This window comes from Sinohyriopsis cumingii, chromosome 5 (assembly GCF_028554795.1).
Source record: "Sinohyriopsis cumingii isolate HCF-2022 chromosome 5, ASM2855479v2, whole genome shotgun sequence".
In the NCBI taxonomy this organism is placed as follows: domain Eukaryota; kingdom Metazoa; phylum Mollusca; class Bivalvia; order Unionida; family Unionidae; genus Sinohyriopsis; species Sinohyriopsis cumingii.
The window spans coordinates 97721168-97737730 of NC_142965.1; the positions used below are offsets into that span (position 1 = coordinate 97721168).

Sequence of the window (16563 nt, forward strand, 5' to 3'; positions counted from 1 at the left end):
TAGAATTCATTGAGGTGTGGAATGAAGTGCTCCTTAAACAGCATTATGAGTAAGCATTGATGTAGCTGGACATGAATGACCTGCCATATATACTTACTTATTATGGGTCAAGTTAAACTTAAAACAACATGTCATAATGCACCTGGAGATTAGGGTCTATGTTGTTTGTTATATTGATTACTCCTAACAAACTGCAGAACCAGATCTGCAAGCACATTATGCAACAGCAGATGTGATCTGTGCAGTCTGCAGTTAGACTTGTAAGCAAGTATATACTGTATCTGTCTGACCTCATCAGGAATGCCATCATCAACTTTTAGGAATAATGACAGTCCATCTAGAATGGATTATATCTTCATTTAAAGTAACAAACTTCCTAAAAAGCTTCTTCCTACATGCCTACACATGCCAGTAATAATTAAGGTCTGATGAGAATAAATATTATGCATCTATTCCTCAAATTCCATTGAAATTATTTAACATTTTGGCAAAACAATAACCATAAACACAAATTTTCCTTGTTACTTACTTCTTTTCTCTTCCTATGTTGCTTTTTTTCACTATTTTATTACTTGACTGACTGGTTTCCAGTTGCTTATACTGTTTGGCGTTTTTTTTCACATTAAGAAACTAACTTTTATGTACCATTCTATGATAATAGTACTCATGTATTTATCTCTCTACCTGTACCCACACATTAAATTCCTGTTCAAAATTTAATCTCATAACACTTTTTTGTTGTTGGAATTTTGTCATTATAATTCTGAATGTTAATTTTCACTAAACATCTGTAACAATTTCACAAAATTCAGAATGGCTGGTATCTCTGCATATATTTGGACAGAGTCCATGTAAAGAAGGGTATACACATACTGTGCATGCTGGATGCACAAGACAAAATTTAAACAGACCATGAAAGCAAGGAGTTGCACATCAGTATTTATTTGTTATGGAGACCTTAATGAAGACCAATTTTCAACTAAACAGTGAACACAATGATTATATACAAATGATCTTAATAAACAGACAATGAAAACTATGCTAAATGACTACATATACATGTACAAACAAATATACTTCCATTTTCCACTCCATTACACTTTGACTCACAAGAGACTCTTGTTTGTTGAGCCCACTTTTATTATTCAGACTGCCTCAGTGGAAGCTTGACACAACAGCAAGTTCCACACATGTATTTCCATTCATACCCTAACCATACCCTTGATTCAGTACAATGTTTAACCTCTTAGATTCAGCTCAGTTTTAACTTTTAATTGTTGAGCTCTAAAATAAAACATTTTTTGAGCCTCATCTAAACAAGAGTCCCTTGAGGGAATTGATGCTCTACTGGCTGAAAACAATTTCCACGATATCAAGATAAAACTGTTTCTTTTTTTTTTTAACAACCAAGTATTGAAACCATCTCTAATATTCTTGAGAAACTCCAGCATACAAAATTTTGTAATGAAAATACTTCCTGCATTTCTGAATTAACAAGTTCATAAAATTCCTGCAAACACTGGACAAAATTCTTAATTATGACCACTGATCTTGAACCTGACATTATGGTTAGAAATTGATTTAACAATAATAATAATAATAATAATAATAATAATAATAATAATAATAATAATAATAAAAATAATGACTTTATTTAAAGAAGATAACACAATTAGCTAAAGAACTAATCTACCTTGAGGCCCTCATACAAAGGAACTTATTTATATACAAATGCACAAGTATACGCATACATGCAAACCTATACATATTAGCATGTACATGTATAGACACAATACATTTACTTTCTTTCCTTTCACCTGATGGATACTTGCCTATACATATTGAACCCACATAGTCAATATATATGTAATATGCAACTAGAAGAGTCATGTATTTAATGATGTCCACAGGCATTTATAAATACAAATAAGCTATTTTCATTCTCATTTTAATTGCATCTCTGAAGCCACTGGATAAATTGGGTTTGGAAGAAGGAAATAGAGTGGGCATTTCTAATCCCAACTGGAATGCTATTCCAGAGCAAAGTTCCAGAGTACTGGAAACTTTTTCTGAATAATTCCTTATTTGGTTTGGGAATTTTATACTGCGTGGTAGATATGGATCACAGGTGGGGAGTATTACCTGGTAGCCTATACTGGAACAGTAATTGTAGATATTCAGGAGTACTATTATTGGATATCCTGTACGTTAATTTGGCTTTGCTCAACTGAATTCAGTCTTTTATATAGGTTTAAATGATCATGGTTTGGTATTTATCAATGCGTAAATTTTACCTAATCACTCAAGAAGTAAATTATGTTAAATCTTTGAGTGATTAGGTAAAATTTACACATTGATAAATACCCAACCATGATCATTTAATCTTTATAATTGCAATGTACGTCCCTTCTGTCATCAGCAAAATTCATCAACAAAACATTCCCTTTTATGTAGATCGAAGTTTTTCTTTCATTAGCCTCTTAACTGCAACAGAATACCTGGCCTGGCCTGATCTTTGCTAGCCAAGAGTCATTGATTCTTTATAGAGTAATACAGGGTAGACTGTCATAGCGGGTGATGTCATTGATATATTGTTATGATCATTATTTTAATATATAAAAAATGATTGATGCTATTTAAACCAGGCTATTCCTTTTTTTCCAGAATTACGCTTGCATATGGCACATCATGTTATAGAATCCATTGTTGTTACTTTCTACACATTTCGATCTTTCAAAAGCAAAATCGTGTCCACTTTTAGTGAGATTCCTTGCTTGACATATGACCCTGACCTTTAATAACATCTGCTGAACATGATGGTGAGGCAAAATGAAATAATTTTCGAAGACTGGCTCGAAACCCTGCCATACGCCTTCTTCGGCATTGTTTTAACTTCTAATGGTCAATTTTAATCTGGAGTTTGTAAATTTTGATCGAAAATCACAGGAGTGGGTGGGTGGAGGCTTGTTGTTATTATTTGGGTGTAAGGAGTTGATATAGGTAAAACATCACATCAAATGACCTGAAAACAGGGGACCAAAAGTAGTCCACAGAATTTATCCATGTGTAAAAAACTCCTGACCAGTATCAGGTGACCATTTACATCCAATCAAGTTGTAGAAAATGTGGTCAATTTGTAAAAATTGAAATTATATGGCAATATTTTTAACTAACTAGCTAAATTTTCCTTGTTTTCTTTTGGGACTGATATTACCCCAAATGCTCTTTTCTGAAGATGTGCTAGCTTTGCTATGTTTTTATCATTTGAACTACCCCATACTGTATTACAGTAATCTAAATAGGGTTGTATGTAACTATTATAAAATAGTTTTCTGTGCCTTTCTAGGAGAAAATGTCTTTTCCTACTGAGAAGCCATAAACTTGAATTAACATTTTTACTGATTATGTCTGATATGTTCAGTCCATGATAGGTTATTATCTACCAAAACACCAAGTAGTCTGTCATTAGAGACCAGTTGCAAATTTTTATCCTTCCAAGTCGGACATAGTTCATCACTATCAAGAGTTGGGGTTTTTTTGCCATGTGAAGATAAGTAATATTTTAGTTTTATCAGTATTTACCACCATGTCATTGCATGTGCACCAGCTTTCCAGTTTTTTAGGGCATCCTGTAAAGAAATTTCCAGTTCATGCTTTGTGTTTTGGATGTCTGACAATGTTTTGTCATCTGCATATTGATCTGAAGATGAAATTGAGCCTTGTGGTACTCCATATCCAACTGCTCCAGATTCAGATAGAACATTATTTATATCAACATGTTGTGTTCTCTCACTTAAGTATGAAGTAAACCATCTAATTCTGCTTTCATCACATTGGTAAATTTTCGATTTCTTCAAAAGGATTTCATGATCCACCATGTCATAAACTTTCCTGAAATCTACAAATACAGATTCTATTATTCGACTTTGATCAAGTGCTTGAAGCCATTTATAAGTTAGTGAGATCAAGGCAGTCTCACATGAATGCTTCTGTTTAAAGCCTGATTGGTTAGGGTGTAACAGCAAGTGTTTGGTTAAATATGACCTGAACAAGTCATGGACATGTTTTTCAACCAATTTTGACAAGTTTGGTAACCCTAAAACCATCCCAGTTAGGCTGTCCTGCCAACCCTAATACTGTCTCAGTTAGGCTGTCCTGCCAACCTTAGAACCATCTCAGTTAGGCTCTCCAGCCAACCCTAAAACCATCTCAGTTAGGTTGTCCAGCCAACCATAAAACCATCTCAGTTAGGCAGTCCTGCCAACCCTAAAACCATTTCAGTTGGCCTGTCCAGCCAACCCTAAAAACCTCTCAGTTAGGCTGTCCTGCCAACCCTAGAACCATCTCAGTTAGGCTCTCCAGCCAACCCTAAAACCATCTCAGTTAGCCTGTCCAGCCAACCCTAAAACCATCTCAGTTAGGTTGTCCAGCCAACCATAAAACCATCTTAGTTAGGCAGTCCTGCCAACCCTAAAACCATCTCAATTAGCCTATCCAGCCAACCCTAAAACCATCTCAGTTAGGTTGTCCAGCCAACCCTAAAACCACCTTAGTTAGGCCGTCCTGCCAACCCTGAAACCATCTCAGTTAGGCCGTTGATTTTTGACCAGTTTTCAGTAATGTGTAACAAAATATCATGTACTGCCACTGCAAAGTTGGAAAACATGTCATTTATAATATTTGGTATTCGAAACTGATGCAGCGGTGGAAAACAATGTGTTTGACTGAAAGTTTGTAAAGTACATATAGACCTTATTGACCCTAGTACAGTTGCACACACTTCAGTTCCAAACCCTATGCAGCTCAATGGCTTCTTGCCATCTCTCAACATGAATTTTGCTTGATTTTATATGATGACGGCAATCATATCTCCTGCCATGAGACATACTCAAATCAACATGTGATGTCCAATAAATGTAATTTGTGTCCCTGTTTGCTTTTATTTACAAGAATGTGAATATTCCTTTTTATTCTTCTGCATTGATTATTAACACTTTTTAAGAGGCTTAGTTTCCCTTTCCTCCTCAACACAATATCGCTTGTTTGACACCATTTTTAAAAATTTCTATAACAGTTTGATCATGAAAATGCTTTGGATGAAAAAATGTGTGCAGTTTAAAGTGTCTGATGTATTACTGTAAATTTAGTCTGGTTCCCTGATTAACACCACTAATTCTAATATTAAACCCTGACCCAAACCAATCAGAGACAAGCCAATTATCCAGAATTTACTATGACAATCTTATTTCCGTAATTTTGCTTTTATTCCCTAAGTTCATATTTTAAAGTCATTTTTGTAAGTCTTTATGGCAAAATCATAAAAGCTGGCAGGTCTGGCAGTACAGTAAAAACTGCTATGAGCAACCATTTGTTATTTCCAACCACAATCGTAATGCACGGATCGATTTTATTATAAGGCGTTGTTATGAGCGACCACCTGCTGAACGTGACCAGCGACCGTGATGTCTTGGCAAAATGTGCATTTCGACACTGCTATGAATGACCGCATTGCAAAAACGAGGATAAACTCCACCAACCTTTATTTAATCCCTGTAAAAACAACTGCTCATACCGTTCTAAATTTATAAAAAAAATAAAAAATAAAGGCTGACTACCAATGTCTGAATTTTTCAGCTATGTCCATAGTGTTTTACAGTTTCTGTTGTAAACCAAACTAAAGTATATGTAGATTATTTCCTAGTCTGGTCTCCTGCTTTGTATGCTCTCTGCGTTGTTCTCCGCTATTCATATAGGACTCATGGTACTAATTCAGTTCCCATAGTAAACCTATGCAAACACCACGATATTAAAAATTCAATAACTTAAAATTTTTAAGTGCTCATGATCAAACCTAAATTTATCAGTATAGATGAAACATGGATGCCAGTTTCTCTGTAGAGGAAAGGATATGAGCCATGGCATTTTCTGGACCTGATGTGTTTGAAACATGTGCTTTCAATTCTGCACCAAAGTGTAAGGTGCTAATTTTAGTAATGAGTGTTCCAAACTCGAGACTGTTAAAGGACTGACATTTCATCAATAAAACAATGTCTCGTTTTTTTTCCACTTATAACTAGGATAAGCTCTTAAAAGATTCTTTTCCCTAAAACATAACTTACATCATTAACCAATCCTGGCAAGCCAAACCCATACATACTCTATTTTATGTTCACCCATTTCCAGCCTAGTTCCCATTTTTCCATATAATTAGTACCATGTGTCCTATAGGGCTAAGCAACACAGGGAGCATAAAATGCAGGGAACCAGACTAATAAGTCCCGCACTTAGCCTGCTTCTTGGCCTTATCGTAGGACCCGGCATCCCTATCAACGATCATATCATGAGAACAGACTGAAACCACTGACCTATATGTAATCAATTGTTACAACGAATGCTTGATTAGTAATAATTGTTCTAATAAAAAACAAACATAAAATATTTTTTTAAAAGTATTGTTACTACCGTGAGAGATGCTACAGTCCATAAACCAGGCTAATGTACATGTCAGGAATTGCCGTTGTAGTGCCAGAGTTGACATAATGGTCATGTATATTAATCTGTATAGCTGGGGGTGATTAAGGTCATTGTCTATTAAACCAGCAAGAGAGAATAGTTTGCAGGATTCAATTGATAGTGTTCAAGACTTGCAATGTTTGTTGTATTCCCCCCACCCCCACCCCTGATGTTAAGTGATTACATCCCAATCACAAAGCTGTCATCTATTCAAGTTGGTGTGACTGGGTTACACACTTTGCTAATAGAGTTAATCCCTGTATGTCATCTTTGAATGAAGCTGTTGACTCTTGTCTCTGAGTAAATGGTTCTGTTTTTGGATGAGATAATTGTTTCTTTTTGTTTCATTAATTGTTAGATTTTTCATATTTTCCCACAGCCCAGTAAAAGCTGTCTTTACGTTCGATATTACAACTGAGCACTAATAATTTAAACGCCTAGAACCTTAATAACAATGGAACCCCCAACTAAAAAGAAAAAAATGTTAAGGCTGGAGAAAATAATTATTGTAACTGAAAGGAGTTAAAATGAGCAGACCACTCGCAAAAAAAAGTGATTTAAACATCAGTAAAACAAATTAAGGTTTTTATAAAGAAAAATGAATAATTCAGAAATGATTTCATATGCTAAAATATGTTATTTTCAAATGTAAATGTGATTTCATGTTTAATGATAGGAAAACATCTTTATTGCTAAATAATTTTGTTCTAAGATGAATGCATACAATATTTAAGCAATAACTATTAATAAAGAATAGAATACATGTACAGTGATTGTGGTTATTTTTCTTTAAATTGTTCTGAAACTGGACCTTGGAAACTGGTCTTTTTGTACAAACCTGCTATGAGAGACCACTTTTTGTTGGCAGAAGGAGTGGTCTCTCACAACAGGTTTCCCTTTAACAAGATTTTCAATATGGCTATATTAGATGTCCTAGAGGCACCATTTACATTTCGGTTCAACTAGATCATGAAAAGGCCTTTCAGTGAAAACCCAATGTCAATAAGACCATCCATCCAAAGGAGGTTTCAATAAGATTTTCAAGATAGTTACCATGCTGGACACACTGGATGTTAGGTCAAGACCATTTCAATTTAGGAACCATTACACATTATAAGACTTTCTGTGATAATGACATGCAGATATGACCATTTCCTCAAGATGGCCACAGTGTGAGCCATACTGGATGCATGATTGGCACCATTTCATTTAACACAGAAGTCTTTTGGTATCAGTATGACTATATATTTGATAGAAGTAGCAATAACACAATTTTCAAGATGACTGCCTTGGTGGCCATATTGGATGCAAGACTGGCATAATTTTCCTTTAGGACTAACTAGATACCATAAGAAGTCTGTCAACATGACATTCCATTCAGAAGAAGAAGCAATGACAAATTCAGGATGGCCTTTCAATAACATTTTCCAGATGACCATCATGAAGCCATATTCAATTTCCAAGTGGCACCATGATATTGTTATTTAGGACCAACTAGGTTGTTTTTCAATTTATTTAACAAATTATTTAACACATTATTTGCTATATATAAGAAGAGAGAGCTTGGTGCCTTTCCAAAACTTTCAGATGCAGCAACCCTAGTCTAGCCAGGGTGGGTATTGAAATTGCAACCCTTGGATTATGAGTACAACACTCTACCAAATGAGCTACCATGGGATAGATGCTTGTGCAAAGTTTCATGGCAGTATTCTAGGTTGTTTAGATGGAACAGTAGGCCAACAGATGCATAACAGGCCATCCCATAAGCTCTTTTGGTCTATGACCAGTAGAGCTAAACACCACAACAATGACCTCAATTTAGAGTCTGGACGGACAAAAAGACATACAGACATACACACAAATAACAAAAAGATTATACTGAGCACAAAGGCAGACTCAACAATAAAATATTCATATATCATATTTACATCACTTAACTAAAATATAGCATATTCAATACACAATTAAAAGCTGAAACTAATGAATTGAAAACTATGATTGTTGGGACTCGGTGAAACACCCTATATTACCAATTATCATTTAGCAAAATTTCTGGATATCAGAAAGGTGTTCATTTAATTCTGAATTATGTCTGTCTGCATTAAAAAGTTTAAGTTCCAACAGATTTACTTTTCAATATTTTTAAGAGTAAAATAAGCATCATCTTTTTTTGCACCCAATCCAAATACATAACTCTACGGTAGTTGTCAACTTCCACTTTCTAGTTTTGTACTGACAGGCTCAATTTTTTCAGACACAAATCTTGAAAGAGTAACACAAAAAATGGCAGATAGTATTTTCAAGGAAAATAAGTATGTGATGTTACTTTCAAACGAAATTCTATAAATGGGGGATGGGTACTCCCCAAAAATGTATCTTTTCTACAAAAATATCTTTCAAATTTTTTACCTACGATCTAATGTGTGATGAATTTCAGCCGATGACCTAAAATGTGCATAACCCTGACATTTATCTTTCTTGTTCTTTAATCCCTTAGATCCGACATGTGCTACTGCCTCTAATGCGCAGGCGGGGGATAAGTAATTTGTAAAGCCACACCTTATGATGTAAACAAATGAATAAAAGCAGGTCACAGACTGTATCTGGCCCACAGGCCAAATGTTGCACATGCCTGCCTTAAGTGCCCTGTACCCTTTGTTGAACCTATGTAGAAAGCATGGTAACAATTACCACCTATAAACATGAGAAAATGCAATTTTAAGAACTTGTGCAGGAATTAATGCAATTATACCAAAGTAAATTTATCATAAATAACATTTAAAATTTCTTACATGAACAAAATTGAACAAAACTGAATTTATCCATGATGTAACAATTAAAGGAGGAAATGTGTTAAATATACAATACAACTTGATGATAAATGATGCACAATTAGAGAACACCAAAAATGACTTGACTGTTGCGAAGACAGGAGAGCACAGCTCTGTTGATCCTTTAGAATCCTGGATGACTAATATCTGACTGTAATGAAAAATGAAAATAAATGTTACAAAACGGATCTTGCCAAATTGCTCACTCATTTCAACTATACAACCAGCTTATCATCTGTTCTACACATCTTGATGAACAAAATATTGAAATTATCTCATTTCTTTACAAATTTAATGTACAGGAGTGTCCATTTTTGTCAATTCCATCTTTTTAAACCAGAAAGAATAAAGTTGAATATTGAGGTTAATCTAAAAATATAGCACTGACATTAAACTTGGGTTAAAATAATCTCTAAAACTCCACTTGCTCAGTCATCAGACCTGCCAACCCTAACAAGTGCTCCTCCGTAAGGCAGCCAAATTTTATCCATAAGTTGGACATGTTTTCAGCAAGGTGGAACAAAATATGTGCTGCTATTGTCAAGCTTGAAAACATGCATTTCAAAGTCCAGCTGTGTGATCGTTCAACAAAACATTTGTAAAGATTTCATGAACCTGAATTACCCTAGTAGAGCTTCACAAACTGCAATTCCAAACTCTACAGAGCTCAATGGCTTCTTGATATCTCTCAACTTGACGTAATCCTTAAGAAAATTCAAGTTCTTCATATTTTTTGCCAAGTGACTCAAATTAATAAATGATGCCCACTAAATATAATTGTTCCCTTCCTGCTTTCTTCCCAAAAATCTAAATATTCCATTTCATTTGTCTGTACTACAGACCTGTTTACCCTTTGCCAGCTCCATTAGTAGTTCAAAAGAAGTCTTTCCATAGTTTTCAACAGCTGTCAGTAGTACAGCTATAAAGCTATAGCAGCTCAACAATAAAAAATAATAAAAAATCCAGAAATACATTTACTGTCTTTAATGAAAAAATACATAATTATCTATTTCTTTTAACAAGAAAAGAAACTTTTTCTAAAACCAGTATCACTTTACCATTTCTAATTATATTGTTAAATAATCTTCCTTCCCTGCTGCGAATTTCCTGTCCAGAAACATTTTCCTTAAATTCCCATTTAATGAATCTGCTTTTTCCAACAAGAAGTTTAACTTAGCCAAAAAGATGACTTATCATCACTGCATCATGGATAATGTGCATTTCCTCACTGTCTGACACTGTGCTTTAAAGAATGAGGACTGAGACTTACTTCTGTGTTTTATTTCGGCCCATTCGATGGAAGATTTGCATTCAACATGTCCTTTTATGGCACGATGTGCAAAAGAAAAATCCAATTTACATTTACAACTGTGAACATAATGAACTCCTTGTTAGACTGTTTTATAAATGGCCAAACATCTGCATAAATCATGACAAACTTCTGGCTAGCACTTGACTTTCCAACTTCTTCCAATTTTCTTTTTATATGTTGGTTCACCACTTTTAAAAACAACTGTTAACAGCTCCCTTTGATGCCTTCAAATAGTATACTACTTTCCAAAGAAACCACTGAATAAGAGCCTTTTTGACACTGATCAAATATTTTTTTTTAAAAAAAAGAAATTTTAGAAGTGGAATGAAACGTTAGGACATAATATTTGCAGATTCTGACATTTTCTGTAGTCTTGCCAAAATGTGAGTATTTTTTTAGGCTTTATCCATACAAAGAGAATCCATAGGGGTAAACAGGTCTGGTACTATTAAAACATTTGAAGAGGTTTACTGTCCCTTTCTTACTGTTCTGTTGCTTGTTGGATGCCATTTGTAAAAAAATAAAATAAAAATAAAACCCCACAAAAGCATGGTCATGCTGACATTTTTATCACAAAATATTTGCAGTTTAAAGCATCTTAGGTATTATGGTAAAGCTAGTCTGGTTCCCTGACTAATTCCACTGAATTTAATATGAAACTCTGATCCATATCAAACACAGACATGCTATTATTCAAATTTTACTGCAAACAATTGTATTTCCACTTTTCTTTTATTCCATAAGTCCATATTTTAAGCATTATTTCCATAAGACTTATGGCAAACAAAACCATGAGGGACGGTAGATCTGAGTCATGCAAGTATTAAGAATCTGTACTCTGCCAGAATAAACTCTTGCCCAACAAGCAACAATAAAACTATGAAGCTGATAATTTTACTAACAGCATGTTTTAATACCATCAAAGAATTATCAATATGAATCAAACTTTATAATAGAATTCTGTTACCTATGGCTAGTAGGCTACCAGTTTTCTGCTTCACACAGGTAGGTTTATGATGGGCAAGCGTCTTTTTGTATAATGTTAAACATTTTTATCTTTCATTCTTACTGAGTCTCTAAATACTATGGGAAAACATTAATGCAAAACAACTGGTAAATTCACTTTTGGTGATGCATATAAAAATTTTAAAACTCGGTGCAATCATCAAATCTCTCAAAAGAACAAATTCAACAATAATAAATTAAAATAATTGGAATAATAATAATGCTTTATTTAAAGAAGGTAACTCTATGAGTACAAAATTATTCTCCCCTGAGGCCTTCTCTACAAAATACTTAATCTGTATAATATAATGTATAATATATAGATTATTTAGTACAAGCTAAAAAGGAAAACTTATTTCTCAAAACTCAGACCTAACCTGAAAGATGATACAAGTGGTAACTTGAAAACAAGAATCCAAGTTGCTTTTGAATGAAGTCATTAATAATCAAATAAGATTTTCTTTCTGTAGGGAATACAGGTTAACAATATTATATGACAACTGGAAAACTGACAACATGAAATGCATGCCATTGCCAATATGATGCTTGTAATGGGCAAAGCAGTAAGCAAAACAGGGGCATAACTCCATGAACAGTGAAATCAAACTTTATCTAAATCTTTTTAACATAAAGCTTCATGCCAAATAAATTTGGTTTCAATCCATCATGTCCTTCAAAAACTTACTGAGTGTATATTGAAAGGAAAAATTCTGAGTCATTTGGGCCAATTTTGCTAGAAAATAAAAAATATTTTTAAAATAATTGACAAAGGCTTTCTTAATGTAAAGCTTCATAATTTGGTTACAATCCACCTGTTCTTCAAAAGCAATTGAGAGGAAACTGATGGACAAACTTCTAAGTCACAAGTGACATTAACTCCATCATTTTTTCCAGTTTCTACTTGTTGTAAGGTATCATACCAAATTTGTTTTCAATTCAATAGAAATGAAATTTTCCAATGTTTATGATGTGTCAAAACTTTACTGTGTGGACAACTATGTGCACCAACCTTAGATATGGTGGGTGCATAAAAAAATATACTAGTTTCTAAGATGGTCAGATACAAGACTGAAAAGGTAAAAAAACAAACGAAAGCTGCAGCTCTTATGAAATGAACACATGCATGAACCAAAATTCAAAAGCCTATCAAGTTTCCATAAATGTCAGAAAGTATTAATGTAGAAAAACAAACCAAATTATACAAATGAAGCAATACAAGTGTGCAGGGAGCAGATAAGTCAAAACAGAAATAAGACTGGGGCAATCTACATTACAGAACAACATTAAAAATAGCACCTCAAATTGCCTCAGCCAAAAACTTAATGAAGATAACCAATAAGCATCTAATAACTAATTCAGCAAATATTAAATGCATCAATGCAAAAAAGCAGGATCAAAACTCCCAGGGGTCTTTAGTAATGAAATACTCCAATGGATGCTACTCACGCTAACTCCTGTAGTAGTAGGAGGAAGAGGTAGATGAACCACCTGTAAAACTCTCCCATGCTAGACACAGATCAAAAAAGCAAGTAAAAATCTTTGAAATTTCAAAATCATTGCCACGACCTCAATTAAATCCTGATACATCAATAGAAAATGAACACCAGAAACACAATATTGAATATTAATCATCTCTGAAGTTCCTGGTTTTTAAAATTTAAGAAATCAATTTTTTGCTTATGGATGTATGATAATGTTTTACAACCATCTGAAACATGACAGCATTTGTATGTTCCCGACTATTAAGGGCCAAGGGTCTTTCCCATTACATGTGGAGAAAACAGTCCTGAAAACCAATGCTCATCTTTTTTGTCTTCAAACTGAAAATACAAACACTTAAAATATGAAAAATAACTTTGAAGAATGGGAAGCTACCATCCATCCCTCCCCAATTATTTGATCAGAATGTAATAATTGAAAGATATTTTCTTTTCTGAAGTTAATACTGGATACATTTTCTCATGTAATACAAAATCTAAATTTTTATCAAGCAGCAAAGCCAGAATTTAAACTATTTTTTTCTAATGCAAGATGAAAAATATAAGGTATACACATAGGAAAATAAAATCTGCACATGTCCTGAATCGAAACTCCTGAATCAAAGCTTAAAATACTAAACTCACTCTTCAATACACCACCCTCCTTTATTCAAATTCGCATCACCTTCAAAGGCTTATCAAATAATTATCAGTGACTTAAGAGTGCTGTGGGACTGGGACATGTAATTGGTCACAGTAAATTGTGTTTTTAACATTTTGTAAACTACTGGACCCTATCTGACCACAAAGCAAGTCCAAATCACCAGTGCATCAATTCAGGTTTATCACTGATGTCAGATAGTTAGGGGAATGACTTTTAAAAAATGCAAAGAATGTCAGATAAAATTTCTTTTGTAAAAAATAGTTTTGATATCTGAATGGTTATGCAGTTTCCATTTATTTCACAAATTGCTCATGTTTCTTGCAGGTATAACTTCTGTAGGCTCACACAATTAAGCATGGCATGGCATGATGGACAATCTTGGTTTTTCATGTGAATATATAAGGATATATTTTACATAAGTGAAAATATAGGATTGAAAAATATTAATTTTCTTGATTTCACATCTAAGTAAAAAATCATTACTAATTTACTTTCAAAGTTTTTGGTCAATTTGTAAACTTACAAGTTAACAATCTGATCATCATAATTAGAACTATTCCGACTGACACTGTAGTCAGCATTTTTGTAACTGCCAAATAGCCAGTTTCTTTGATGTAAGTGGCCTTGTGTACAATTTGGACTAAAATAGTTGAGAAGTACTTCCAACAGTACAATTATGGCTCTTTGCTATACGATATTTGTCAGCATTTCATGTGTTTCTATAACATAATGGGATATCCAGCTGGTTTTACTCAACCTGTAAGAAGACCTGGACAGCCAACACTCTGCACTGTTGATTGGTCTAAAGCGCTCACCATTACGAATCATTGCCATCTCACCTCTGTCTGCGTGGGTTTGAGTCTCAAGTTCGGCCAATGTGGGTATGTGAGAAAGCTTGCCAGTAGGTTCTCATGGGTCAGCGGTTCTTTCTGGGGTTTGGTTGGGTTCTTCCTCCACCACTGATACTGGCTGCCATGTATAGCCTATCTTGTGCTGAAAAATGGCATTAAACCTCACAACAACAACAACAACTAGTTGAAGAAACAAACCATGCTCATGGAAGAAGCTCACTGTTGAGCACAAGAACAAAAAAACTTAGTTCCAAAATAATTCCTGAAATGTCCCAAACGTTGGAGTACATTTGTAAAGAAAATCAAAATAATTTAAGAGTATTTTAACTTGTATTAGAGTCCCAACATATATGATAAATATGGAAGTATAGATTATAATACATACAGATGCATCATCAATGCTGGGCTGACTGCTATCATAGTACTGGTGATGGGCATGATAATGAGGGTGTCGAGGGGCCCCTCCCATTTGCGGGCTCTCAAACTCACTTATATTCCCTTCACTGGACCTCTCTGATTCTAGGTGGGACCTGAAAAGGCAAAATGATAGCTCTGTGAAATGCTGTGCCTTGCTAGTTCCACTGATGCATGATCAAGAAACAAAATATTTACAAGTAAGAATGTGAATAAGTATGTTGGTGGTGAGGTGGAGTGTAAAACTAATTTTAATAATATAATAACTACCTGGCAGACAATTTAGGTACTGCCTTGCTTACCTTTTGGGACAGTAACTACCCTCATCCAAGATCCTGATCCCAACTGCCCATTATACACGTATGTAACATTCTTAGACTCAGACCCAGACATAGCTTGGGCCATGAAAGTGAAGTGGAAGGAGGGAATCTTGCAATAATGACAGGTTAATATAATATTATTAAAATCAGTTGCACACCACCAAAATAAACTATAGTTTAATTGCAGCAATACAAAACCTGCAACTATTGATGAATTTCATAGTTCAGAAGGAGGCTGACAGCCTAAAAAACTGGTACAAAATTAACATTTTCACTCTTGTGACAGGGTTTTCCACTACTGTATGTTGGCAGCAGATTGGGACACATTTTTTGTTTTAAGTATTGCATCAAAGGAAAAATTGGCTTTGCTCTGGTGCACTCAAGACTGAAGTTAAAAGTAGTGTGTGTGTGTGTGTGTGTGTGTGTGTGATTTGGATTTTTAATGTAGCTTTAAAAAAAATTCCGTCATATCGCTATGATGTCTGCAATGTGGCAGTTTAAAGTGATGTCTAGCACTGGGGCATCATGCAGCAGACATGTAGCATTATGTCCCACCAATCACATTATCCCGACACCAGGCCGACCAGTCCTAACACTACCCTCTTATGCTGAGTGCCAAGCGATGCAGCTGTCAGTACCATTTTTGTAAGTCTTTGGTAAGACTCGACCGGAGATCAAATCCACAACCTCCCGCATCCGAGGCAGACGCTCTAACCACTAGGCCACCAGAGTGGTTGAAGTTAAAAGGAGGAAAATGTAAGATGCAACTACCAAAATATGATCCTTATACCATACTCAAATGACAAATGATCAAAATAAAGTAGCAATAGTCTTTGACTTCCTTGGATTTAATTCTCATCAATGTAAAGTTCATCCATTCAAGAAATGATATATTTTTTTGAAGGTGAGAAAAATCCACCTGTAAAATGTGGATGCTGAGACATCAGCAGAACCATTAATAGATATATAGAGACACTTTCTATCCTTTCTTCTCCCTATTCACGTAGCTATGTAGAACTCATAAGGCCCTTACTAAGCAGAGAAGTCTATCTTGATCATCCCAAGCAAAGATATGACTTAGCTTGGTCTATTCTCTAAAGGATGCAGGGCTAGTGAAGGAAGCTAGTTTCTGCCACAACAAACTGGCTGAAAACTATGAGGAACCTTTCTCAATA

The 16563-nt window shown here is 34.6% G+C and overlaps 1 protein-coding gene across 3 annotated transcripts in view; it reads right to left on the minus strand.

Moving 5' to 3' along the window:
* Nucleotides 1-926: 926 nt before the first annotated feature.
* Nucleotides 927-16563, minus strand: part of LOC149799841 (cohesin subunit SA-1-like) — a 161918-nt gene continuing 146281 nt past the window's right edge. For 2 of the 3 annotated variants that reach the window (XM_089959257.1, XM_089959256.1), the window contains exons 31-33: nt 15040-15184; nt 13108-13167; nt 927-9495 (exon numbers count right to left, since the gene is read on the minus strand). In XM_089959257.1, coding sequence (XP_089815383.1) covers nt 9469-9495; nt 13108-13167; nt 15040-15184 — 232 coding nt within the window. In that variant the 3' untranslated portion in view covers nt 927-9468. The remainder of the gene's footprint in view (nt 9496-13107; nt 13168-15039; nt 15185-16563) is intronic. The other variant, XM_089959258.1, reaches the window with a different exon arrangement.